We start from the raw sequence: 25,580 nt of genomic DNA, 5'->3' as shown, positions 1-25,580 counted from the left end.
ACTGGAAAAGAAAGAAACAGCAGTATTCTCATTCTTACCACACCCAAAAAAAAAAAGACATTCTCTGAAAATAAGACCTAGTGTGGTTTTTTTGGGGGGCAAAAAAAATATGACATTGTCCTATTTTCGGGGAAACACGTGTGTGTGTATGTATGTATATGTATGTGTATATATATATAGATATAAATATAGTGCAATATAAATGGGTATGGGTATATGCATAATCTTTCCAGCTGGAACGTTTCCTAGCACATGTACATTACAATAAGTACGTTTTTAGATTGCATCAACAGTTACATTGTCGTTCGTTCAGATAAGAGAGTAGAAAAGTTTCCAGTCTGGCCCTTGTCACTACGATCGCAAACTGTCATCTGTTTGTCCACCTTAACTGTTAGAAAATCAAACAAATGTTCCGAAAATGACATTTAAAAAAAATAAACCTAACAGCTTGTTTTTGACTAGGGGATCTTTGTAAAGGACTTTTACTTAACTGATCCCCACTGGCTCCAATAACGGCACCCACAGCCTCTTCCCTACTCCAGTTTGGTGATCAGAAGCCTGCTGACGTCATCACATCAAGCCAGAGTGGAGAGAGGTGAGCGCTGACTGCTGGGGGAGCAGGGAGAGCAGGGATCAGGTAAGTAAAAGTCCTATGCAGCACACTCCAAGACAGAAATGAGCATTAACCCTGGCAGTGCAGAGGTAGCCTCCCTACAAGGGGAGTTTTTATTTTCTTAAATGGAAATGGGTTTTAAAGCGCATCTACAAACGCCTATCCTTCACAGCCAAGGGAGTTGCCATTATTTGGAGTGCAGTTGCAATGGTGTTACACAATGTGATCAGCTCTGACACTAGCCATTTAAAGGAGAACTGTGAGGTGAGTGTGGTTTTCACTCATCCTCATAGCTAGAGCCGAAGTGTGACAATGACACTGTCGCACTTTGGCTCTATTGATGGGGAAGTGAGCGAACACATACCGTCGCTCGCTCACTTCCCGATCATCTCCCTGCAGGAATTCCCCCATCCCCTCTCCGATCCTGCAGCGCTGACTAGAGGAATGGATAGGGAGGGGGCGGGATCTGTCCCGGCTGCATCGCACTCAGTATATATCGTGTTTCCCCGAAAATAAGACACTGTTTTATATTTTTTCAGCCCCAAAAAAACACACTAGGTCTTATTTTCAGGGAATGTCTTTTTTTTTTTTTTTTTTTTAATGTACAACAAAATGGTCAGTATCGGTAATGCTGATCCCTTTCTTTCACTTTCACAGGCGGAGCGCATCTGGTATTACTCTGCCTATCACAGTAACCGGCGCTTTAGAGTAAGTATCGGCTAATGCGGCTCTGCTCCCTCCGCAGCCTTGCTTTCTATAGCGCCGGCATCCTTTGCCATCAGGGACAGCGGTGCAGCAGTGGGGACATCAGACAGTGGACAGCGTGGTACGGTACCATTTACCGGTACACATTACAGTACAGTACCATTACATTAAGCAGTGTCTTCATGGAGACAGAAGTTGGTGAAGTTTGGTACTGGAGTTCTCCCTGTCAGTGCGCTTGTCGGAGGGAGTCCCCTGTCATCCCCTTAATACAGTATGTCCCTGCAGGCTGATACCATCTCTCCTGCTCTTCAAGTTCCCCCTCACATGCTACCACCAAACTAGGTCTTATTTTCGGGGAAACAGGGTAGCAAGCTATATACTGAGCTTTGGGTCACAGGAGGATGTTGGTATATGTCCTCCTGTGAACCTTAAGAGAACTATGGGATACATTGTACTCTGACGTTCAGCTTTAATTTGTTCACTCTTAATTTGTCCTCTCCTATTGCAAGGAGAGTAGGCAGACATGGAAGAGGTTATGCTTGGAGATTAGTACATCATGCTAAAATGTTTCCATTTCATTTAGACTAGAATCCGTAAGGGCCCATTCACACTGTTGCGTTGTATGCATTGGGGTGATTTGGTTCCCTTCATTCTGAATTGCAGACCAGGGTTCCGTGTTAATGAACATGTTGCAATACAAAAGTGCATATTGTATGTTGTGGTGCACTGCCAGATATGTTATTTTTTATTTTTTGGTGCGTTAGGCAACCCATTTACATGAAACAGAACATGTGTTAACGTGCATTACAACGCGACAAAGCAAATGGGAACTTAAAAGTAAACCTTCCTTCAGAATGCAGTTTTAGAAAATCACATTCTGTGCATCCCACATTTCTATGCACTTGCCTCAGTTACCAGCACACTAATTTACTAAGCACTTACTAGTACTTAGGCCTTAAAAATTAACCAAAAAAGTTAAGTTAGACAATTTGCAGTACATGCTATTAGGTTATTCTTAAGGTGTCCATACACCTTGCGATTATCGTTTGATTTCTTTTGTGCCTTCATGGAACAGTCGTTAAATTTCCGCTCGGATACCCCATCATGCACAGACCAATGTCGATTTCCATGATTGTCCGTTAGCAATACTAACTGGCCGAATTTCGCTGATCGACATTACAGATTTTCGTTTGCGCATTTTTTTTTCTTCATATGAAAACACCCTAATCCATAGATTTTCGTACGATTTAGAAAAAAGTTTTTCAGCGTGAACGAGGAAATTCGCCCAGTTGTACAGTAATTGTGATAATTCACTTCCCATCGACTGGCTGATTATCGTACAAAAACCCGTTCTCGCTCGGATATTGAACGATAATCACCAGGTGTTTGGGCACCTTTACAGGTTCATCTTCCTATCGGGCTTACCTGGCTTCACTCACTCTGCTACATTCATTTTTTGACAGCCACTGAGAGTATAAGCCGCACGTTGAGGCAATGAAAATAACACATGCATTGTAGCTTAGTAAGTTGAGTGTCATGTCTTCCCTTCCTTACCCTAGCATTGTTTAGCACTGCTCCCAATGTTTATATATCATGTCGATTATTTCTTTTAAACAAAATTAAAGTTTTGGATTTCAATTCGTTCTGGACAAATCCCAGGAGCCAAGGCAGCCAATGCTTCCTAAAAATTACAGCTGGTGCCTAATTTTGAAGTTTTTCCTAGTTGATGTCAATGGAGTTGGCTTCTAAAAATGCTGCTGAAGTTCCTAATTGTCCAGCCCTGATTTAAAACTCTTTAGGATTGTTGCTTTTTTATCACAGATTTCTTACTTCTAATTTTGAAACCAAAAGTCCCTTGTCATTGGAAATTATACATATTACAGTATTAGAACCGTTCTTTAAAAAAATATTTTCAGGCACCAAGATGTTAAGTGACCAGTTTTGTAAACGCTAGTTGATGCTGTAATGTCGTAAATAAGGTTTAGTTTCTGCCAAGTGGTAATATTGTGCATGGCCATGGTATGCTTGTATTGTTTTATTGTAGAAATTCTGCTTTCAGTATGCTTATGGTTTGGTTGTTGTTTAGGATATCAAAATATTGCACAATATCCATTCTTAGTGATTCAGCAGGCTTGTTCTTTAGCTATAACTGTATATAAAACTATGTAAGTAGGTGCGGCAATGAACATTCTATTGTTAGGTTTCCAAAAGATCACTTTATAATGGGGAGAAGTTATATTTATGGACATTTGCTGTCTTTTTACTGGAACTTTATTGAATCTATAATCAAAACTTTTTTTTCTTTTCTGGTAGCGTGCTTCCTGTCTAGTAAAAAGTTGTCCTTGGAATAGATAGTGAGGTGAAATCTCTCTAATGGAGCCCTGGATAGCAGCAGTATAAAGCCCAACAGTGTTTCTAAACATTCCCATTTTTAGCAAGTAAAAACGAAATCTGTTGATCTTGACAAACGTCGTGTCCTTGTCACTTCCTGTGAGCTTAAAAGACAAACACAACATTATCTTTATTATTTAAACTTATTAGTCCTATTAATCTACCTTGTAATAAAGATGAACACAAGTGGACATTTTCCAAATCCATACTGTGTAATATCCATGGCTGCTCCCATAGATAAAGTGAAGTAATCAGTGTAGACCTGAAGGGTCAGAAAGTGAGCTGTTTGCAGGGCTACCAGGTAAAAATAAAAGAACTAATGCAGTCACTGCATCAGAGAACGGGTATATTATATATTTTTTTGGGGTTTAGATACTTTTAAAAGCGACCCTGTTCTGTATCAAAATTTACCATACAAGTCTAGTAAAAGAGTAATGTCAATTCTTACCTGTCCTGATGATCTCCAATCTTGAGAATTCAAAATCAGCTGAGATACTGCCGCTACAAGGAGTGTCTATATCTGTGGTCCCCCACATCTCTCAATTGTCTTTTCCTCAGACCTTCACCCACTACAGGATACAGTGGTGATATGCAGGTCATAGGGAGGAACCATTGAGAGCTGCAAGGGACCACAGATGTAGACCCCTCTGGATGTGTTGGTATCCCAACAGTCATCAGGGTATTTCTCAAGATTGGAATATAGTTTAGCAGGGAAGGCAAGTATTTACACTTATACACTGATATAGCAGCAGGGTTGTTTAACCCCTTAGTGGCACAGCTTCAGAAAATGTTTTAGTTCCTGTGGACCAGAGCAATTTTCCCATTTTTGTTATGTGTTTTGTTTAACCATAATTTCCATCTTCCTCATGCATTGCACCTAAACATTATATACTGTTTTTTTAAGGACACAATGGGCTTTAATTTGATGTGACATGTGCATATATAAATTCTTTTTTTTTTTTTAAATAAAAATGAAAAAACAAACACATTGTTCAGTTTTGTCAATAATAATGTGTACATAATTAGTGTAGCTAACAGAAAGTAATTAATAATACATTTTATTTTTCCTGATTTTATAGGGTTTATCATGTCTGGGCTTTCAGTTTATTTTGGGAGTTATAGGTCACAAAATACAAGGAGGATACCATTTTAGTGTGGAACCATTTTAGAATGTGGTATGTTTGTCTCGTATCTTAGCCTCCTCGGCACTATATTTTCCTAATTTTTTTATGAAACATATTTATAAAGACTTTTTTTTAAATTGCATATTAATATAATATATATATATATATAACTTTATTTTTAAATTGCATTTTTTTTTAAAACTGGGGGGGTTACAATGTTATTTTTTTTATTTACAGGGCCTTTGATACTTAATATCTCTGAGGAGAATACAGTATCCTCCTTAGAGATACTTTGTATGAGTTTGTAACACACAGCTGCACAACACAGTGAGCTGTGTCTGTCAGGGCTATTGCTGTGATCAAAGGGATGGGACCACCTAATCTGGTGTTGAGGGTCTGCCTCAGACTCTGAGGGACCCAGCAACAGCAGTAACTCAATGAGCGCTGGTCCCTTCAGGGACCAGCGTTTATTGTACCGCTTGACGGGGTCATCCCTTCATCGGTCATTAATGAACTGGACGATCATGACGGGGTAATCCCGTCATCGGTGGGGAAGGGGTTAAAGGCGATTTAGAGACAACACACAAATTCAGTCACAAATGTGTGATGTGGAAAGTTTTCTACCAGTATGGGATGTTTTTCGATACATCAGTTGTAAGTAGGGCTGCAACTAATGATTATTTCCATAATTGATTGGTTGGCCGAATGTGTTTTCCGAACAATCGGATAAAAAAACGTTTTAAGAAATGCAACCCTTAATGTAAAATAAAATACACAAATGCACAAACATAAAGTTTACTTCAGACAAAACTGCATACACAATTTTTTGCTACTGCACTGGAACGCACAGCATTGCTGCACTGGAACGCACAGCATTAATGTGTGTGCGATCACGCTTTGGGTGGGAGTCATGTCTGGGGTACCATTGAAATGAAAGGTACTGCAACGCACCTCCTGCAGCAGAATTTGTCAGGCCGAAACCAAAAATGACTTTTTTCCCACCTTTCTATATCTCCCCAATAATTGTATTGTAAGCACATGGCGCGTGAATAGCTTCAGCCAGGAAATTACGGCTGCCAGTGGCAAGATTCTGCAGACGGCAGCTGAATGTAAATACAGCAGGTAGTGGGCTGGTGCAATAGCCTTTTCAAATTGCAATAGCAGGCTAGCTATTGTACCCGCCCACTTCTTGCTGTGCCCTCCTCTCAGCGTGGAGGAGAGAGCTAGGGAATTTGAATTTGGGATTATAGTATGTTTGTATAAGTGTAATATAAAGGAAAGCACATGATATTTTCCTGCAGTAGGTTGTGTCTCTGCCCCCTCTGACGAGGCCGTACTGATGTCCTGGCTTTTTGACTCTTCAATTATTTGTTGTATATTATGAAAAACCCACCTTGAGGGCATGACTATTCCTTTTGGCTTAATGACAGTGGCAGAACTGGGGAGACCTTGCTATGGAGAAGCTGGTTGTTGCTCTTCTGGCCAGTAACCTTGCAGTGGGGTCGGCTCTTAAACCCGTTTTTTATTTTCTTTAATCCTTTATGATCATTATTTAAAAAGTCTTTACTAAAGGTTTAACATTTAGTAAAATTGCTAACCCTTCTTTTATGTGCAGATGAAGTGCCTGCAGACATGGTTGCAGAAGAATCAGGTCCTGGGGCACAGAATAGTCCATATCAACTTCGCAGAAAAACTCTTATCCCTAAAAGAACCACTTGTCCAGCAAAGAGCAGTATGGAGGTAAGGGGAGACACTCCACATGCATCTATTTTATATTGCTTTTGGTGTAAAGGATATTCTGATCTGCACGACCACAATCTTCATTTTCTAATAGCTTTGCGTAGGGTATGTTTTAAAGCTGTATTATACTGATCGATCACCAAGTGAGAAAATGGGAATTAAAGGGCATCTCTTGAAAGCTGATAATTTAGCCTGCTTTTGTCAAAACTGGTATTTCACCTCTATCATTGCTACCAACACTATCAGCATTCTAGTTATTGCTGTTTTGACATCGCTGTAAAATAAAGCTTTTAATAGTTACATGTTATTTCAATCAGAAAATGACTATTCACCTGATTTGTGAATTTAACAAATTTAAAAGAGAACTATGGGGGAAGTGGTTTTTCCCCGTAGTTCTCTTAAGGGTCACGGGAGGACATATACTAACCTCCTCCCGTGACCCAAAGCTCAGTTTATAGTGAGCTACAGCTCGCGGTATACTGAGACTGCCGCAGCTGGGACGGATCCCGACAATACTGTTGAAATCCACTCGGCTGCATGAGTGACAGCGGGCTCTGCCTATCTAGAGGCAGAGCCAGCTGTACCTGCCCCTCCCCCGTCCGTTCCTCCAGTCAGCGGGGGTGGTCCCTGCGGGGAGCCATGACTGACTGTCACCGCTTACTGCAGGGAGTCATGACTGACTGTCACCGCTTACTGCAGGGAGATGATTGCGAAGTGAGCGAGTGACGGTATGTGTTCCCTCACTTCCCGATCTATTGAGCCGACGTGTGACAGGTTCATTGTCACGCGTCGGCTCTAACTATGAGGATGAGTGATTTTCACTGGCCTCATTCACGCCCAGGACATGCAGTTTCGGACACCTGGCGAGTAGTTTTTATGTACATTTAGCCCGGCTCAGGACAAGCAGAGCTGAATGTACATTGTGGAGCCGCCGCCGCTCGTTTACTACAAGTGGTCTCATCAGACCACTTGTATCAATTTGAGCAGCGGCGATCGTTTCTGCCCGCCCCCCCCGCCGTAGTTTTTGGGGTCGCCTGCTCTTTTGGGGGACCCCGAAAACTACGGCACATCGGCTCAGCCATAGAGCCCGCCATAGAGCCCGTAGAGCAGACGAAGAACGTCTGCTCTACGGGCTCTCTGTGTTCTCTGAGACCGTGGCGCTGTAATCACAGCGCCACCTGTCTCGGCTGTCAGGAACTACACAGAACAGCTGTTCTGTGTTGGAGGGCAGGTTCCATAAAGAGAACCTGTCACCTCCAAACTATCACATAAGGGATTTTAATCCCCTATGTGATAGGAAGAACATTGAGTGGAAAAAGTAAATAAAAATTTAAAGAAAATTAAAAAAGTTTAAAAAATAAAATATATAAAGATTTAAAAAATAAAAATTAAACCCTGCTGCCCCTGCCATCTGCATGCAAATAAACGCATGCGTAGGACATTCTGCATGTGCTTTGAGATTGCAGCCGCCATTCCATGGTGGTAGCCAGAATTCTCTTACACACACACAATGTGCATTAAAGGGTAAGTTCATTTTCCCAGGTAATAAGGAAAAATAAAAATTACCCGATGAAATCTGGCCCCGTCTCTCCCAAACCACCACCCCCCCCTGGCTATACTTGCCTTTCGGCGAACAATCCCTCCCCTCCGCCAGTATGGGTGTACTATCTGTCCCCCGTACTGCTGTCCAGCGCAGTCCTCCTCTATGTATTTTGAATTTCGCACGCAAATTGCAAGCACTCATTGGTCAACGAGGTCAGGTGACTGCGCTGATCAGTTAGAAGCGCTATTTAGCACATTCAAATATGTTTTGATTAGGGGTGCACCGATACTAGTATCAGTGCCGATAGAGTATTTGGGCGAGTACTCGTACTCACCCAAATGCTCCGATACCTTCCCCGATATTGGAACTTACGGCCAGATGAAAATTTCCTTGCTGATTTGCTGGAAAGCCAGCATCCTGGCCAATCAGCATCGAGCCAGTTTCCCGATCAATCAGGTCATTACTCGACACCCGGCTTCCTGATTGACTGGGAAGCAGATTTCCCGGCCAATCACAATCAAGCAGGCCAAACAACATGGAGCCCGCTTCCGTGGCAATCAGGAACCTGGGCGAGATGTCATTACCCTCTGCCCGGCTTCCTGATTACCAGAGAAGCCTGCTCCATGCCAGCGGAAGCACCGGTATTAGTATTCAGTGTCGGCGAGATACGAAAACAAAAAATCGGTACTCGTACGCGATACCGAAAATACGGTATTGGTGCATCCTTAGTTTTGATTAAAACTATTTTTTGTATTGGGACATGTAGATTGTCATGAAGGACAAGTAGATTTGGCCCCCGCTTTAGCCCTTGGACAAGTCTTTTTTTAAAAAAAAAATTCCACACCCCTGCCTCATTGTTCTCCTTTAACATTTTATCAGGAAAAAGACACGGAGTTAAAATAAGTCATTCATCTTATTGAAATTAGCCAAAAGCAATGTCTTTGCAACACTTCTGTTTCAAATGATGATTGACAGATGACATTAATAAACATCTTGGATCTGTTTTCAAGTCACAATAAGGATATAGTGCGGGGGCACTTTAGCATGTCCACTGCTTTACAAACTCCCATGATGCATGGATTTTAAACAGTTAAAACATGTCCGTGTAGTTCCATTGCCTGGTGTGCTAATACATAGCAAATTAGTGTTCAAACTAGGGATATGCCAATAGCGAGTATTTGGGCTACTACTCGCCCAAATGCTCCTATACCTTCCCTGATACCGGAACTTCCGGTCAGTGAAAGATTTCCTCTGACCGGCAGTGGCGAGGGGAACATGAATCGGCTTCACGGGCAATCAGGAAGCCGGTTTCCCAGCCAATCACAATTGCGCTGGCCAAACAACATGGACCCAGGGAAGCGGGCTCCATACCAGCGGAAGCACCGGTATTGGTACTCGGTAGCGAGTACCGAAAGCAAAATATCGGTACTCTATACCAAAAAAAAACCCGATATCGGTGCATCCCTAGTTGAAACCTTTGCATACAACAAGGTTAAATTGACTGTTAAAGGAACATTATGGGAGCTGCCATTGCTTGCTCTCTTTTGAAAATGCCTGCATAAGTCCTGCTTCCGTACTTTTGCTGCACTGACCTGAAAGATGCATGATGTAAATGACTGTCAGAAAAGTGATAGATTTACCTATTTGTATATTTGTTCTTGTCAGAGACTTAAAGAGCTATTAAAGAGAATGATGCTCAGTAAAAAAAATATCTGTAAGTGATTGGTTAGCAGTGGCAGCCCCCAAATTTTCTCATGACATTGTCATTTTAAATATATGGAGGTGGTTAAATAAACGGTTTTAACCCTCTTTGTTATTTGCACACGTTAAAATGCAAGTTTTAGCCCTGAAGTTTATTTAAACCCCCCCCCAGAACTATTTCCTGAAACATGTCCTTAAAGCAGAGAACCTTTACAGCATCCTAATAACTTCCAGTGTAAAGCCAACAGTTGGCTTTACACGTGTGAACTAACGCGTCTCTGCCGGGGGCCACTGCTGCCGACATATGGCGTACGTTGGTGGCACTGAAAGGATTAAATGGCAGTAAACAAATGTCTGAAGCTTTAAGCAACTGTGATGTTCATTGATTTTAATTCCATCAGTTTTAATAGAGCTGACACCAGCTAATACACACAAATGCTCCAACTGTGGAATTTGCCACTCCACTCCCAAGTGGACCATCGCTGGACATATTTAACCCTTTCGCTGCTAAGCCCTGTGTTCCACTTTTGCCCTCAGCTGGCCACACCATTTTTGCATTCTTTCACCTTTTTTTTTTTTTTATTTAAACTGCTTTTAGAGTTTTGTAAAAGATCGAACCAAAACCATAAATTTCCTGAAAGCATGGGACCGGTAGAATAAAAAGATGGTGCTACTAATTTTGTAGGTTGTGCGTTAATTTCGCAAATGTTTATTATATCGGTATAAATCCAATAAAAGCACACTAAAATCAGTATCCGTGCACACAAAAACACTTTTATGACTAAGTGTAGTCCACGAAGCTTGATAGCCGCTGGTGAAAGCTATCCATGTACACATAAGTTTATGGTCGCTAAAGCCACCATGAGCTTATAGCAGACGGGTGAATGCCACCGACGTAAAGGCTTACTGATGTGGCCAGCTCGAAACAGTTGTGTAACGGCGTATGTCGATGGCAGTGAAAGGGCTAACAGACCGAGTGAAGAGTTGCTAGATCAATGAGGAGAGTAGGATTTGTTAAAGGCGCGCCTTTTTTAATTCTCTCTTTCCTCAAAGTATTGCAGCAGCTGTAGGTCAAGGTTGCATTTTGCTTTTCTAACCTGAGAAGCAAATACGCCATATATTGCAGCTTTTCAGTCCCTTTTAGATGTAGTGGCTGCAGTAGTTTTTCACCATGCTTTATCTATGGAGGGGCAGCGTTTTCTCCCTAGGCTGCTGCTGCTTGGACTACAAACACCTCTCCATCTCTCTAACATAAAGGGGTGTTTCTTTGCAATTCACAAAAGATGGCTGATAACAGTGCTCAAGGTTTCAGTTTAGTCAAAAGGCAATTAAAAAGACACAATAACAGGATTAATGGGTGTATACACTATACTTAAAAGTAGAACTGACGCAAAACCTTTTCTTCTTGGATTGACTATGGCAGAGGGTTATGCTCCTGTCGGCTTTCTTTTTTGCCACCTGTGTCCCATTGGGGAGACTTCCCTTCACTTTTTTGTCTGATAGTCTCAACAGGAAGTTAGAAGAAATCCCTCCAAACAGAAAAATCCCTGGTGGTCAGCAGGGTCACCATAATTGGTGTTCCCAATGGAAGATTTCCCATCTATTCCTGTTCTGATCACAACCCAAAATGTTGGCTTTTCTTTCACTTTCAGTGATTAAAGTCACCAAGACAAATAGAGGGAGTGAACCTCCCCTGTGAGGTCGCAGACAGCAATAAAAACCCTGACAGGTTCTACCCTCTCTGTTCTATCCAAAACAAAAAAAAAAAAAAGCAAGCTTTTGCTTCATTTGCACTTTTAACTTTACAAAATAAAACCAATGCAGCCACCACATCTGAGGACTTGTAAGCTGCAATATATTATGATTTAAACATACTTTGTTACATCTGGGCGGTAGTACAGCAGTGTAAACAGAGCTTGTTAGGGGACATTGAGTTCACAGCTTGTGAGTTCCTATGCAAATATTACATTTCTGCAAGTAGGTTTTTTGCATAGGCATTCCTCCCACCTTCCATTTGGCAGTGCTAAGGCACTTTGCATTGTGGGATGCAGTAAGGATAGGTCTTACTCGGCCATGCTTTTAAAGGCCACCATTTTTCATGGCAGCCCCCTTCACGTCCGTCTGGCATCACCACAACAGCACGTATGGTTCATATTTGTGCATTGGGATCAGCCTTTAGGTGAAAGTACACCCTCCTCCCTTTACAGCCAAGGAAGGTGCCATCTTAGCCTCTATTTGGATTGCAGTTGCCATGGTGCTGCACATGTGATCAGCTATGACACCAGCCATTTGAGTTCTTGAAAGCTCGGTTGAGAGCTGAACTAAGCACATTGGCAACCTTGACGGTTGGCATGCCTTAAAAAGTAAATGTTTTGGTGGGTTTAGTTCCACTTTGAGGTTTGGTCTGGCACATTAATGGTAACTGTATTCTCCCAGTTTAGTAGTTGTACTACTGCCCTTATTACTGCATTCAGTATTCAGAACTTGTATCAGTAGCTACTAGATACAGGAGCACATACATGTGACAGTTTAGAGCAGGGATGTCCAAACTCCGGCCCTCCAGCTGTGTTGAAACTACAAATCCCATGAAGCATCTCTCTCCGGGAGTCATGTATGTGGCTGTGAGAATCTTGCAAAGCCTCGTGGGATTCGTAGTTCCACCACAGCTGGAGGGCCGCAGTTTGGACATCCCTGGTTTAGAGTAATATGGGTGATGTATGAGGTTTAGTATGTTTGTGTAATAATGGTTCCTATTTGACATATATACCCTTTTCATATTGGTTCCACTAGTGGCTTACTGTAACGAGAAGATACTATTTTGAAAAATATTGTACACTCTATCGCTAGTCGTTTTTCAAAGCACATATGTGATTTTATAGTAAATGTTGGTAAATGCTGTAAGAGCTCTGTGGGAATTTGTAGTTTTCCATGTTTTAAGCATTCATACTATCCATCAACTTTGTGCCAGTTTGCTTCCACTGGCAGCCGTGTCCTCAAATCGCTTAAAGGAGAACTATGGGGAAAAACACTGACCCCCATAGTTCTCCTTTAAATGCTAAAACCAGCTGTGACACATGCTGTTATTGCCTCATCCCTAGTGTTGCCAAAGCTTTCACTTGTTGAATGCTAGTATGTATTCCATGATAAAACACAGAGAAGTGTCCAGCATTTCCAATATGCAAGTCTGAGTGGTAAGGACTGTCAAACTGACATTGAGTGCGTAGGAGCCATTGAGACAAAATGTGGGAATGAGGAAAGCAGCAGGCATGATATAGTAGAGGATGAGTGAGACTGAGGGACAGGGATTGCGAAGTACAAGGTAAGGCTGCAACAAATGATTTATTTCATTATCGATTAGTTGGCCGATTATTTTTTCAAATAATAAGATAAAAATATTTTTAATAAGTACCTTTCTTAAAAATAAAATCCACAAATGCTGTGTTACAAGCATAACGTTTACTTCAGAATAAAACTGCCTGCACAGTTTTCTGCAAACGCACTGGAATGCATAGCATTGTGTTACGTGCGTTCCAGTGTGGGCGATCACACTGTGGGGGGGAGGCGTGTTTGGGGTGCCATTGAAATGAGTGGCACTGCAACGCACCTCCTGCAGCACAATTTGTCAGGCTAAAACTAAAAATTACTTTTTTTCCCCCACTTTCATTTTTTTTTATTTTTTATAATTGTATTGTAAGCACATAGCTTCAGCCCGGGAATGACAGCTGCCAGTGGCAAGATTCTTTAGATGGCAGCTGAATGTAAATACAGCAGGTAGTGGGCGGGTGCAATAGCCAGCCCACTGGTGGCCATTTCAAATTGCAGTAGCCAATCGCATGCTGGCTATTGCACCCGCCCACTGCTTGCTGCGCCCCTCCCAGCATGGAGGAGAGGGCTAGTGGATCCAACCCAACTAATCGATAATGAGAACGGTTGACTTCTATTCTCATTGATTAATCGAATAGTTGGTTGCAGCCCTAGTACGAGGATCAATTGACATTCCACAATCCATAAATGTACTAGTCTAATAAAAGATCTGCTATTTACTTTCACAATTCTATGTTAAAATCTTGCACAGCTGCTGAGTATAACCCGGCGTCCTCTATTCAGTGCATTGAAGAGCTTCTCTAGAAAGTGTTATGCATGCATTAAAAATGTGCAATTGTTTGTTACAGTGGAATGCTGCAGTAATGCATCATTTGGTAGTGATACAGTCTGAGAAAATCACATTTACAGCAGAGTGTCCACATCCTGACCAATTCCTTTACAGCAAGATAATCATTACCCCGGAACAGATTGCATTTAAATGCATTTGCTGTATTCCCTTTGTTTCCCTCTCAAGGTATACATAAGGTCACCATAATCTATTACTACTCATAAATGCGCAATATCTGAATAGCAATGAGCACTCACTATACTTCTGAGAATTGGAACAGGGATTTGTGACAACATCGCACCAGCAAAAGCTCAGAATGGTAACATGCAGTTCAGCTTGATTGATCTTGCATTTATTAATGGGGTAATTTTATAGTTGTCATTTCTCATAAAATGTGAGACGTTATCCGTTCTCTACCTGTTAGCTGTGTCTTGAAATGACGTAGGTGGAAGGAACCACTGAGTGCTGTGGGGTGACCAGATTGACATTCCTGGTCACCCAACAGTTTTTATTGCTCCTTTGCTTCTTGAGTGAACTTAGCCTAATGCCAGACCACTTTTGTTTTCTGTTATGTATTTGGCACCCCTTGGAAACATTTTCTTTGCTTCCTGTTTCCCTGTGTCACTTATAGAAGAAATATGGTCTGTGACAGGAAGGCACAAACAGCAGTAAAATTCTGTTATCTCTCCCTTTTAGTCCATTGGCGATCAGGGCACTAAAATCCTGACACTGGGAACCTATCGGATTTAAATCAAATTGGCTTTAACTAAAGCTGTTCGAATAATTGTGTCTTTTTCAATAAACATGCTGTTGTCTTTGTAGTGTGGGCACTATATTCTACCTTTTATTATTTTATTGGCTTGGTAAAACTGTTTTAATGTCTGTGTAGGTTCTCATTCATCCAGGTCATGGTATATCTATAAAAAAATAAGTCAAAGCAACTGGACTTGCTGTATTTTTGCATCTATTGTCTGCCACATACAATGCTGTTTTAACGCCTCTCTGGGCAGGTAAATAACGCCTCCTAGACTCCAATTATGCAAAAGCAATCAACACCTGGTTGTGACTAACAGATTATGTGGATTGGAGCGACATTCACAATTTATTCCCAGAGAATTTTTGTACAAGTCATTTTGAATTGAGAAAGCTGGTCGGATGTCCAGTGAAACGTCTTCAAGAAAAATACAGCAAGTTCATTTGCCTTGACTTTTTTTTTTATAGATATGTTTTATAGATATGTTTTAATGTATTTCAAATTGGGGAAGCAAAAAAAAAAAAGAATGAAAAAACCCACCAAAATCCGATATGAATAATAGATGTGCACTGTTGAAGTTTTAGCTTGTATCCCTCAAATCTTTCTCTAACCAAAGTTTCATTCTTAAAGGGTGCTTCAACGTCTGCAACTGAAAACTTCGGTCATAGAGCGAAGCGTGCAAGAATGTCTGGAAAATCCCAAGACCTGACTGGTAAAATTACTAACCCAGTTCTCCTGTCTGTGTGATGTGATTGTTCACTTTTAATACCCAATCATTTACAAGGCAAAACAAATGTTGCTGGCACATGATTGGTTGATTTTAAGTAACCGTATTTATGAAGCTCAGTGATCTTACTCTTTGCATTGTGAATAGATTCTATAACACCCTCACTGTCTGCATTGTTTCTCATTTGTTTTTGAGCTCTAATATATATTAGACCATACTTGATGTACTATTATATAGGGATGGTTTTTTTTTTTTTACTTACAGAATTGGGTCTGTTTGTTTTATTAGGTTAGGAAATAAAAGTGGATCACTAGCGGTTATTGAAAGATTAACCCCTTAATGACCATGGAGCGTAAATCTGTGCTCTAATCTGGGGTGTGTTTCTGTATCGGGGTGTAGATTGCTCACAAGTGTGTGGAGTGAGATTTGGTGAGTTCACTACTCTGCTGCTCACTGTTTTTGCTGGAGTGTAAGCTGTACCTGAGGACCTACAGAAAAACATCTCTTCTTTGCTTCTACATCATCCATTCTGTGGATCTGTGCTCTTGCACCTCTCCTGCTGCTTGTTTTAAGTAGTATTCAAGTCTGGGCGTTTGAGACCATTAAGGTAAAAAATGTCCAGTACCTTTTTGACTCCCCCGTCCTCCCCACACTTAACAATCACCGCCCCCGGTCCCTGCAGCGATCCTCTGTCCTAACCCTCCTGGTTGCAGGGGAGGAGATTGAGAGCAGAGGAGCCATAGGCTCCTTTTGCCATCAATCAACCTGTTGGGCAGAGAGCAGGGGCGTGGCTTGCCGCAGGGCTGTGTGTGTGTCTATGGAAGCACACAGCTACTGCAGACACAGCCAGGAACGAGCACACACTGCTGTGCAGGGGGAGAAGATGCCGGGCCCACTAGAAAGCGAGGAATTGAGAAATTAAGAAAAATAAACCCCCCCCAAAAAAAATCTAGAATAAAGAAAAAAAAAACCATAAGCTTTAATATCACTTTACCTCTCCATCAATCATCAGATCATCTTTTTAATGGAATAGATCTTGCATGTGCTTGGACATTGTGCTGTAACCCCATCATACAGATTTCTTTTGTTTGAAATAATCATCGATGTGATTGTCTTTTGATGTCTTAACAGCAGCACCCGCAGAACAATACCTTCAGGAAAAGCTGCCAGATGAAGTTGTACTGAAGATATTCTCTTACCTATTGGAGCAAGACCTCTGCAGAGCAGCTTGTGTGTGCAAGCGCTTTAGTGAACTTGCAAATGACCCTATTTTATGGTAAGTTTGATTATGGAAATCTTTAGAAAAGGCTGCTACGACGCTTGGGATTAGTACTATTTTGTATATAATACATTTACCAAAATGTGTCTTTTAGAATCTTATCTGCTGATAAGTTTCAACCATACTCTTCCACCTTGTTCTCACATCTCCAGACAACACAAGACAAATAAGGCTGGACACAGACAGTGGTCACACAGCTTTTGGGCTGCATTCACACCTCTGCATTTTAATGTGGCATATGAAAATAGAAAAATGAATCCTGCAGCTTTGGTGCATTTTTTTTTTAGCAAAAATTGTTTCGATGGGGATGAATGATACAGCATATATAGTGTGCATAATGTGTCTAAAAAAGCGGGGCCGACTAGCAAGATACTGAAGTTTGGCCCTGCGGGAGATTCCTCCATCCACACAGTTTAGCGTAGATGGAGAAATCTGTTGCACTTTTTCCATCTGACCATAGAAGATCTGCAGATAACCTATAGGTGAATGGCCAGCTTTACATGCAAAAAGACGTGACTGCTGATCCCGTAAAGCTTTAACAAGCTTTATTTGTACAACAGTGATCGACACATTCAACACACAACCTCCCTCTGATAAATTTTGCCACGTTCTGGGCTTAATCAGCTAAGCCCCAATAAGGGGTAAAACATTTCAGAGGGAGGTCGTTGATGGAGTGTCGCAATTACTTATGAATAGATGGGATCAGCAGTGTGAAGCTTCACATCTTTTTGCATGTGGATGTTGAACAAGAATTGATGAGCCCTGAAGATAGCTGCCACACGTGGCTGCAGCGAAAGCAGCCAGTATGTAGTGCTTGTAGTTGTATCTCTGCCCAGCATTGGCATCAATTTGGATGTCATTAAGCAAATATATGATATTGTGAGCGGTTAATGACAAAATTATGGCCCATTCGACCACTTACTGCCCTTTGGCTCAGAGTCCACAGAATGCAGGAATATGCTACAGGTGAGATCAAGAAATTGCTAGGTTGCCATGCAGATAAAACAGCAGCTTTTTTTTTTGTAAATTTCATGTAAAGTGTACTCATTGACATGCTTGATTAAAGACTTATAGTAACTTCTGCCCATTGTCTGGCAGGAAACGATTATATATGGAAGTGTTTGAGTATACAAGGCCTATGATGCATCCAGAACCTGGGAAATTTTATCAGATTAACCCTGAAGAGTATGAACCTCCAAACCCCTGGAAGGAGAGTTTTCAACAACTGGTATGAAGATCTACAGTTGGGATTCCTAAATATAGAATGTGTAATAATGGTATAAGTTGTCACTGGAAAAAGGTCATGGCTGTTCAGTATACACATCTTGGCAATGCTAGAGCACTAAAAAAGGCTTAAAAGGAGCTTGTATTGTAACATAAAAACTCAATCTACTATGTAATAACATTTTAGTCTTCACACTGCCTTCATTCATTAATAACTGGGGAGTATGTCTACTGGGGCATATTCCACTCTCTTCTAGCCCAGTACAGTGGGGCGATCATGTGCTTGATGACCTACAAGCACCATTACTTTTTCTCTTCTGCTGTCTTAGCAGAAGGTCACTTGGCTGGTGTTGGCACACTTTCAGTAGTATGACGGTAATCTTTCTCCGCTTCTTGAATTTACAATTTCTAGACAATACTTTTTCAGAAGATTTGTAGTCTATTACTAGCATGCTGGTTGCTTATAATGCCCCATAATGCTGCCTGTTAAACCTGACTGTCACAGCTTTGGACCCCACTAACTATCAAGAAGCAATCGTGTGTTCAGGAGCTGGAGCAGCATCTCGAGCAATATATGCAGGTCATTGGGTGACTTTTTACAGACACCTGAATCAACAATATCGCACAGCAGAGCCGTCACACATTTGAACACTTTGATTGCCATGATATGTATGGCACATCCTTGTCAGAGTGATAAAAATTGTTAGCACTCATTGGGGCAAAATGTGCGAAATTGGCTACAGAAAGGTGTTTTTTGTTTTGTTTTTTTTTCCATGGGAAAATTGCAAGTAAAGTACGCATGTACCCGCACCACAGATATAACTGGCAAAATCTTCTTTGGATTGTTGAAAATTAGCAAAATATTAATATTTTCTTTTATTTATGACAGTACAAAGGAGCTCACGTTAAACCTGGATTTGCAGAGCATTTTTACAGCAATCCCACAAGGTATAAAGGCAGAGAAAATATGCTGGTAAGTATCAGTCTCTATATGTACAGAGAGGGTATACGATTTGCATTGTGGTTAAATATATTATTCATGTTTTCTGACAGTATTACGACACCATTGAGGATGCATTAGGAGGTGTCCAGGAAGCTCACTTTGATGGGCTTATCTTTGTGCATTCTGGCATATATACAGATGAATGGATCTACATAGAGTCCCCAATAACTATGATTGGCGCAGGTAATGTTGCATGGTGTATTGCACAACGTACTGAACTATTTTAAAAAGGTATCCTACAATTCCAGTTTTCTGTTCCATTTGGCTTTACAGCACCTGGAAAAGTTGCAGACAAAGTAATCATTGAGAACACTAGAGACTCCACATTTGTTTTCATGGAGGGTTCAGAAGATGCATATGTTGGGTACATGACTATCAGGGTAAGGATTTTTTTTTTCTTTTTAACGTGTTTTAAATAAACTAAGATTTCTTTTTAGCGTTTCTGTATTTTGTCGCTTGGCAAGAGCTACCTTTGTATTTAATATGCTGTTCTTGCAACTATGAATATAATGAATAGGGGGAGAGTGCTCAGAGAGAGTGTTAATATACACACACTGCTTGCAAAGCACATAGGCTGCCATTTGAAACAGAGCCATGAGGAGATGGAGGACAAAAAATACGCTTCTGTGCTCATATACAGCAACCGCATATACTTGTTAACGGTTTTCATTTTAATAATTCTCCACTTTAGGTTATTCTATAATTAAAGGCTAAGTGTACTTTGGAAACCAAATCTATGTCCATAGCCAATTAACATGTCCTCTGGTATCACAGACCTGTTGCCAAAGTCTGGCTCTTCTAGTGGCATATTAAGCATAGAGCATGATGCAGAGATATCCTGTACCCAGGATCGAAATCATTTGGCAGTTTTGAGGCTGGGTCGAGGTAGGTTAGGGATATATGTTTTGTGTCATATAATCTAAAAATGATCATTGCTGCTGAGCTGTCACATCAGTTATACAGGAAGTGTCTCTGTCCGGTTACCCTCACTCACAAGTCTATTAATATGCACTGCCTGGAAGATTTTACTATTTTACACTTAGATCACTACCTGGAAAGTTTTGTGTTTTATGCCACAAACGTCTTGGCATACAGTTACTGTAAATTGCAGTTGTTGATAAAACTATTTTAAATGTCATATTCTCATGTGCTTTTATTGCAGTTCAACCCTGATGACAAGTCTGCCCAGCACCATAATGCACATCATTGTTTAGAGATCACAGTAAACTGCAGCCCAGTCATTGATCACTGTATAATCCGCAGTACTTGCACAGGTACGTGGCGCATCATTTTGATGCCAATACAAAGGCTGTAAGATTCTGTCATTTTCCTGGTTGCCTTGATAGAGCATATTGTGGTAAATGTTGTCTTCTCTTTTCAGTCGGTTCTGCGGTTTGTGTGAGTGGCCAGGGGGCATGTCCGAACATCAAACACTGTAACATCAGTGACTGTGAAAATGTAGGACTGTATATCACCGACCATGCAGAGGTAAACTCTGTCCCTATAGTCTCAATATTCTTGGTAAAAAAAAACCTTTCAATTCCTGTTGCCTTATATATAATGTAAAAGAGGTGGACAACACGTAAACATCATAAACAAAAGATGTTTAGGTTTGAAGTAACTAAATCAGCCTAAAACATCACAACTTTGAGCCTGTGTCAGTACATGGTTATTGCCTGTTAGACCTATGTGTTTGAATCTGTGTGTGACCAGCTTCAATGTCACATTTGATCTGTTAGATCAGCGAGATTTCCCTACATCTATTAAATTGATATCCAGTCAGGTGGACACTGTAGTCAGCATAAGCAGAGTCTTACACCGTGGTGCACTTATTCAGATATAAATGTTTGCTTTATTTAGTGACGGGGTGACTTAAAGGCATGTTATTTGTTTGGGTGTCTGGTATGTGGAAAGCAGCTAACCGCTTCTGTTGTCACAAAGAAATTTGGTAAAAACACTAAAACTGGCCATACACCTAAAGATTATCTATCTGCAGGTTTTCTGTGGTCAGTTGGAAAAAGTGCAACAGATTCCTCCATCTACGCTAAACTGTGTGGATGGAGGAATTTCCCACTGGGCCAAGCTTCAGTATCTTGCTACTTGGCCCCGCTGACTCTTAAAATACCTGAACAATGCCTGCATCCAATCAGATTGCTCAGATGTACACAGTTTGCATAAATGGAGGAATCTGTTGCACTTTTCCCATCGGACTATTGAAAATCTGCAGAATATCAATAGGTGTATGGCCAGCTTAATTGTATATGGCATCCCACAGCGGCCAGTTTCAGCAACCTATCATTTTGAAGCAATATAACATAGAGAGAAGATAGTTCTTTAACCCCTTCATGACTAAGCTTGTTTTTAGTTTCTGTTCATTAATGGCTGACATGCTTTTTACATTTTTGCCTTGTGATTCTTCCATGTCAGTATTATATTTTCTTACTAAGTGCACCCACACATATTATATATTTTTTAGAGGACAGATAGGGCTATATATTTCACATATATGTGCATAACGCCTTACGTAGGACAAATAAAATATAAAAAAATTAGGGAAAAACGTAAAAACACTTTTCCACCAGTTTTGATAGCATTTTTTAGAAATACTAACGCAGCTAAACAAAATGCATTAAAGATATGAATTTGTCCTTTATTTTGAAAAACCTCACATCCCTAGGATTTTAGACATTTTTCTGTATTTCTTAGCCTAAACCTAAGACTTAACATTTAATCTTTTTTTTCTCTCTAAAAGCTAATAGTGATCACCTGGCATATGATGTAATTTAGTGACCGCGACATACTTTGAACATCACTGTCATGAGGGGGTTCAAAAAAACAAAAAACCCCATAGGGTGAAAAACAAATCTGTAGCTCAGCTGCAGATTTTCACTGTAATGAATTATTTTTTATAATAATGATAGTATAAAAATTTATCATTTTATTTTTATTACATTTATTTTTATTTTTTTATACTTTGTTTCACTATTTTTTTTAAACATTTTTTACATTTCATTGTGAATTAATCTCCTTATTACTGCTTGATAATTGAATACATTTTTGGTTATTAGGCCGATTGAAACTAAAGAACAGCCACTAATAACCTTAGTGACACTGATCCTATAGCATTTTACAATCTGATGTCACTAAAGACTTCTGATCATTCCAACAACGATCACAAGCCTGCAACATTGTTTCTGCAAAAGAAATATGTAGCTAAATGTTTCTATTGCAGAAACTTTAGAAAAAAAAGCCGCTATACATCGGGATTTCCCAATCTATACCAGCTGTCAGACGGCAAGAGCAGTAAATACCGCTCTGCTCTCACTGTCAGACACTAGATTCCTGAAAGGGATCTTAAGGAATCGGGTGTCTGATTATAGCTTAACTCTTTCATTAATGGATGCCTCAATACTGAGGCATCCATTAACACTGAGGCTCCCATTAATGAACGGTAACCGCTGATTCTCAGCGGCTACCAGCATTACAGAGCCCCAAATAGCTGATCACGTACAGTGTACGTGAAAAGTAATTTGAGCACTTAGTGGCGGGGACGTACAGTGTAGTCTCCCGTCACTAAGGGGTCAAGGGGCTAGAAGTCATCTGTATGTATAAAAGTAATTCTCGTAATAATATCTTCAGTTCTGACATTTCTTTGTAGAAACATATTGGTTATAGCTTTAAACTCCTCAATGGTTGATTCTGTAACGGAGGATTTTTTATTAGTATTTGTTTTCTTGTAGGGGATTTATGAAGACAATGAAATCTCCAACAATGCATTAGCTGGTATATGGGTAAAAAATCACGGCAACCCCATCATTAGGAGAAACCATATTCACCACGGCCGGGATGTTGGCGTGTTCACGTTTGACCATGGCATGGTATGTTTTAATCTCGGTAACTTATTTCCCATTGACAGGATATAGGATAGGGCCCATTCAATCTATCAATTCTGTGTACATTAGCAAACATACAGTACTGCGTGTTGGTGTGATATGATGCCATTTTTCTCAAAAGCATCTTGCCAATGGACATGCATTGTGGTGCACTGCCAAAAATGCTACATGCACCTCCTTTTTGGTGCATTAAGTAGCTCATTCAGATGAATGTGTTTCCTTAATGCAACATTTGTTAATGCATGTTCGCTAATCGCAGTTTTATGAATGGGAGCTCAGTTAAAGAAAATATACTAAAGATATCACTATTTCTGTATATAGCTAAAGTACCTATGGGGGCTATGATCAAGTGAGTATCTTCTGACAGTAAATTGTAATAGGCTGTTAGATTTCACGAACTGGGTCTAATGTGGTTGTCCATATCCTATTAGGTAAATCAAATATACATATCTCTCTGAGGCCCCATTCACACCAGAGTGGCAAAGTTTCAGCGCAGCTTCCGCAGGATTTTTGAAAGGGCGTTTTTTATCGCGTTTCAGCTCTGGTGTTCATGTCCACTTTTGCATGTTCTAGTACTCCGTGCTGCATTCTCCTTTTAATATAAACAAAAATAAAAATCCACCATGAATAATAGGAACCCCTCATAATGGTCACAGCAGGTTACCCAGGAACCGAGCTACAGAGATCTTACCAATTGAATGCCCAAATAAAAACGTGTTAGGTGTCTCTCTCTAGCATCTATTAAATACTAAAATATAATTTTGAAGTTGGCTAACCCTTTAACTATATCTTTAATATGTAATGAAGTATTAAGGGTATAAAATTTGGTATTAACATACCTGATATCTGACACTGTCTGCCAACTTCTGATTGTGCAGTGTATAAGAACAGGTAGTAGATATGGCAGCATTTGTCGCACTTCAGGTGACCTTTTACCCCATGAACCAAACAAAAGTGTTTGACAGCCAAGATAAATTAAAGGTGAAATGTAAATCTTTTATAAGCAAACCTAGGTAGTTATCATTTGAAACAGGATTTTTAGATTCTCGTGCAGTTATGATTGGTTCTTCATAATCGTACCTCTGCTGTACACAACACAAAATGTGCTGGTTTGCCTCTTTTCACATATACTTCATTTTCCTTTTATTTCATTATAGAATTGTTGAATTTTACCCTCTGTGGTTTTCTGCAGGGTTACTTCGAAAGCTGCAATATCCATAGGAATCGAATAGCAGGTTTTGAGGTGAAAGCTTATGCCAATCCCACGGTAGTCAGGTGTGAAATTCACCACGGCCAGACAGGAGGGATATACGTCCATGAAAAAGGGAGAGGACAGTTCTTGGAAAACAAAATCTATGCAAACAATTTTGCTGGTGTATGGATTACCTCAAATAGTGACCCAACCATACGGTAAGTTGTGGACAGCGTTTTGCTCTTGTGTAGCAATAAAATACATTACTGGACCCAGCACTATGTCACCCTTTTACTATTTTCTACTAGACTTTGCCCAGGTTAAGGGTTTTAAGCAAAAGAGATGTTACAATTCTGTAGCTCTTAAAGTGTAATTCCACTTTTGTAGTCAAATTTGAGGTAACCCCTCTATATGTTCGTTATGTGTTCCTGTTCACACAGCATACTGAAAAATAATTAAAAAAAAAAAAAATTGTCTCCCCTTTTTAGATGTTTTGTTAAATCGGGCAAGATAGCTGATTCCAGGTTTTCTTAGCACTTTCACTGTGATCGGTCCTTATAGAAAGACTTAGGACTGAAATTTGAGGATTGTGTTTATCTGATCAGCTTTATTAACATACTGTGGGCAAGCCACCTCAGAGCCCTCACAGCCCCTCCTAACATTTCAAGGAAATAAAAGCTAGAAGAAATTTTGAACCTTAGGGCTGCTTCACAGCGCGGTTAGCTGCTGGAACACATTGTATCACATACTAAACTCCCCCTGTGTTCTGGGGCGGGAGGGGGCCTGGCGGTGTATTCAAGTCAATGGCACCGCAGCCAAACACCCCTGCCCACAGTGCGATCGCCCGCACCAAAACATGTGGCCCAACAATGCCAGCGTTCCAGTCCATTGCAAAAAATGCTGCATGCAATATTTTAGTTTAGTATGCGATACAGTGCGTTTCAGCAGCTAACTGCGCTGGATCGCAATTTTTTGAACAAACCCTCAAAACCCTAACCCAAGTAAAAACTATTTAAACTGCAAGGAGCATTTTTATTTTATTTTTTTAAGCTTTTATTATGGGAATATCTAATAAAACCCTCAAATATTATATATTTTCTGAAAGCACAGACCCTGTAGTATAAAATGGTGGCAGTTGCAAATTTTTATGTCGTACGATATTTGCGTCACTCTTTAACTCACAAATTTAGCAAAAAATTCACTTAAGGTAATTTTAGTGTCTAAGAACACAATATAATATCCATGTTGTAAAACATAGGTGTGGTTACGATGATTATATAGATGCCCAACATGCCCAGGGTAAAAATTGCATGCGTCTGTGAAATGACAAGAAAATATGGTACCCCGTATTGTCCGTAGTCGATGTTTAAAAACCCCTAAAGGTCATCGATTTAGAGATATCCATAAATATTGGCCCTAGAATTATTGCGCTCACTCTGGTGCACGTGGTGATACCCAACATGTAGCGCGATTGTCGTTTTCGTACGCAGGCGCACCCGACGCGTGTGTATGTTAATATGCGCCACGGACTTTACATT

General features: G+C 40.5%; 1 protein-coding gene across 2 annotated transcripts in view; it reads left to right on the top strand.

Annotated features, from left to right (window-relative positions):
• Positions 1-6,449: 6,449 nt before the first annotated feature.
• The window catches only part of FBXO11 (F-box protein 11), a 45,416-nt gene continuing 26,285 nt past the window's right edge, over positions 6,450-25,580 (top strand). The window contains exons 1-11 of one of the 2 annotated variants that reach the window (XM_018557199.1): positions 6,450-6,573; positions 15,355-15,436; positions 16,586-16,727; positions 17,829-17,958; positions 18,844-18,927; positions 19,008-19,140; positions 19,231-19,337; positions 20,120-20,231; positions 20,339-20,445; positions 22,698-22,835; positions 24,043-24,260. In XM_018557199.1, coding sequence (XP_018412701.1) covers positions 6,466-6,573; positions 15,355-15,436; positions 16,586-16,727; positions 17,829-17,958; positions 18,844-18,927; positions 19,008-19,140; positions 19,231-19,337; positions 20,120-20,231; positions 20,339-20,445; positions 22,698-22,835; positions 24,043-24,260 — 1,361 coding nt within the window. In that variant the 5' untranslated portion in view covers positions 6,450-6,465. Of the gene's footprint in view, positions 6,574-15,354; positions 15,437-16,582; positions 16,728-17,828; positions 17,959-18,843; positions 18,928-19,007; positions 19,141-19,230; positions 19,338-20,119; positions 20,232-20,338; positions 20,446-22,697; positions 22,836-24,042; positions 24,261-25,580 lie in introns of both variants that reach the window. The other variant, XM_018557198.1, reaches the window with a different exon arrangement.

The sequence above is a fragment of the Nanorana parkeri genome, unplaced genomic scaffold (genome assembly GCF_000935625.1).
Source record: "Nanorana parkeri isolate BGI_ZX_2015 unplaced genomic scaffold, ASM93562v1 scaffold271, whole genome shotgun sequence".
Taxonomy (NCBI): Eukaryota; Metazoa; Chordata; class Amphibia; order Anura; family Dicroglossidae; genus Nanorana; species Nanorana parkeri.
This window is presented reverse-complemented; position numbering and strand designations above follow the sequence as displayed.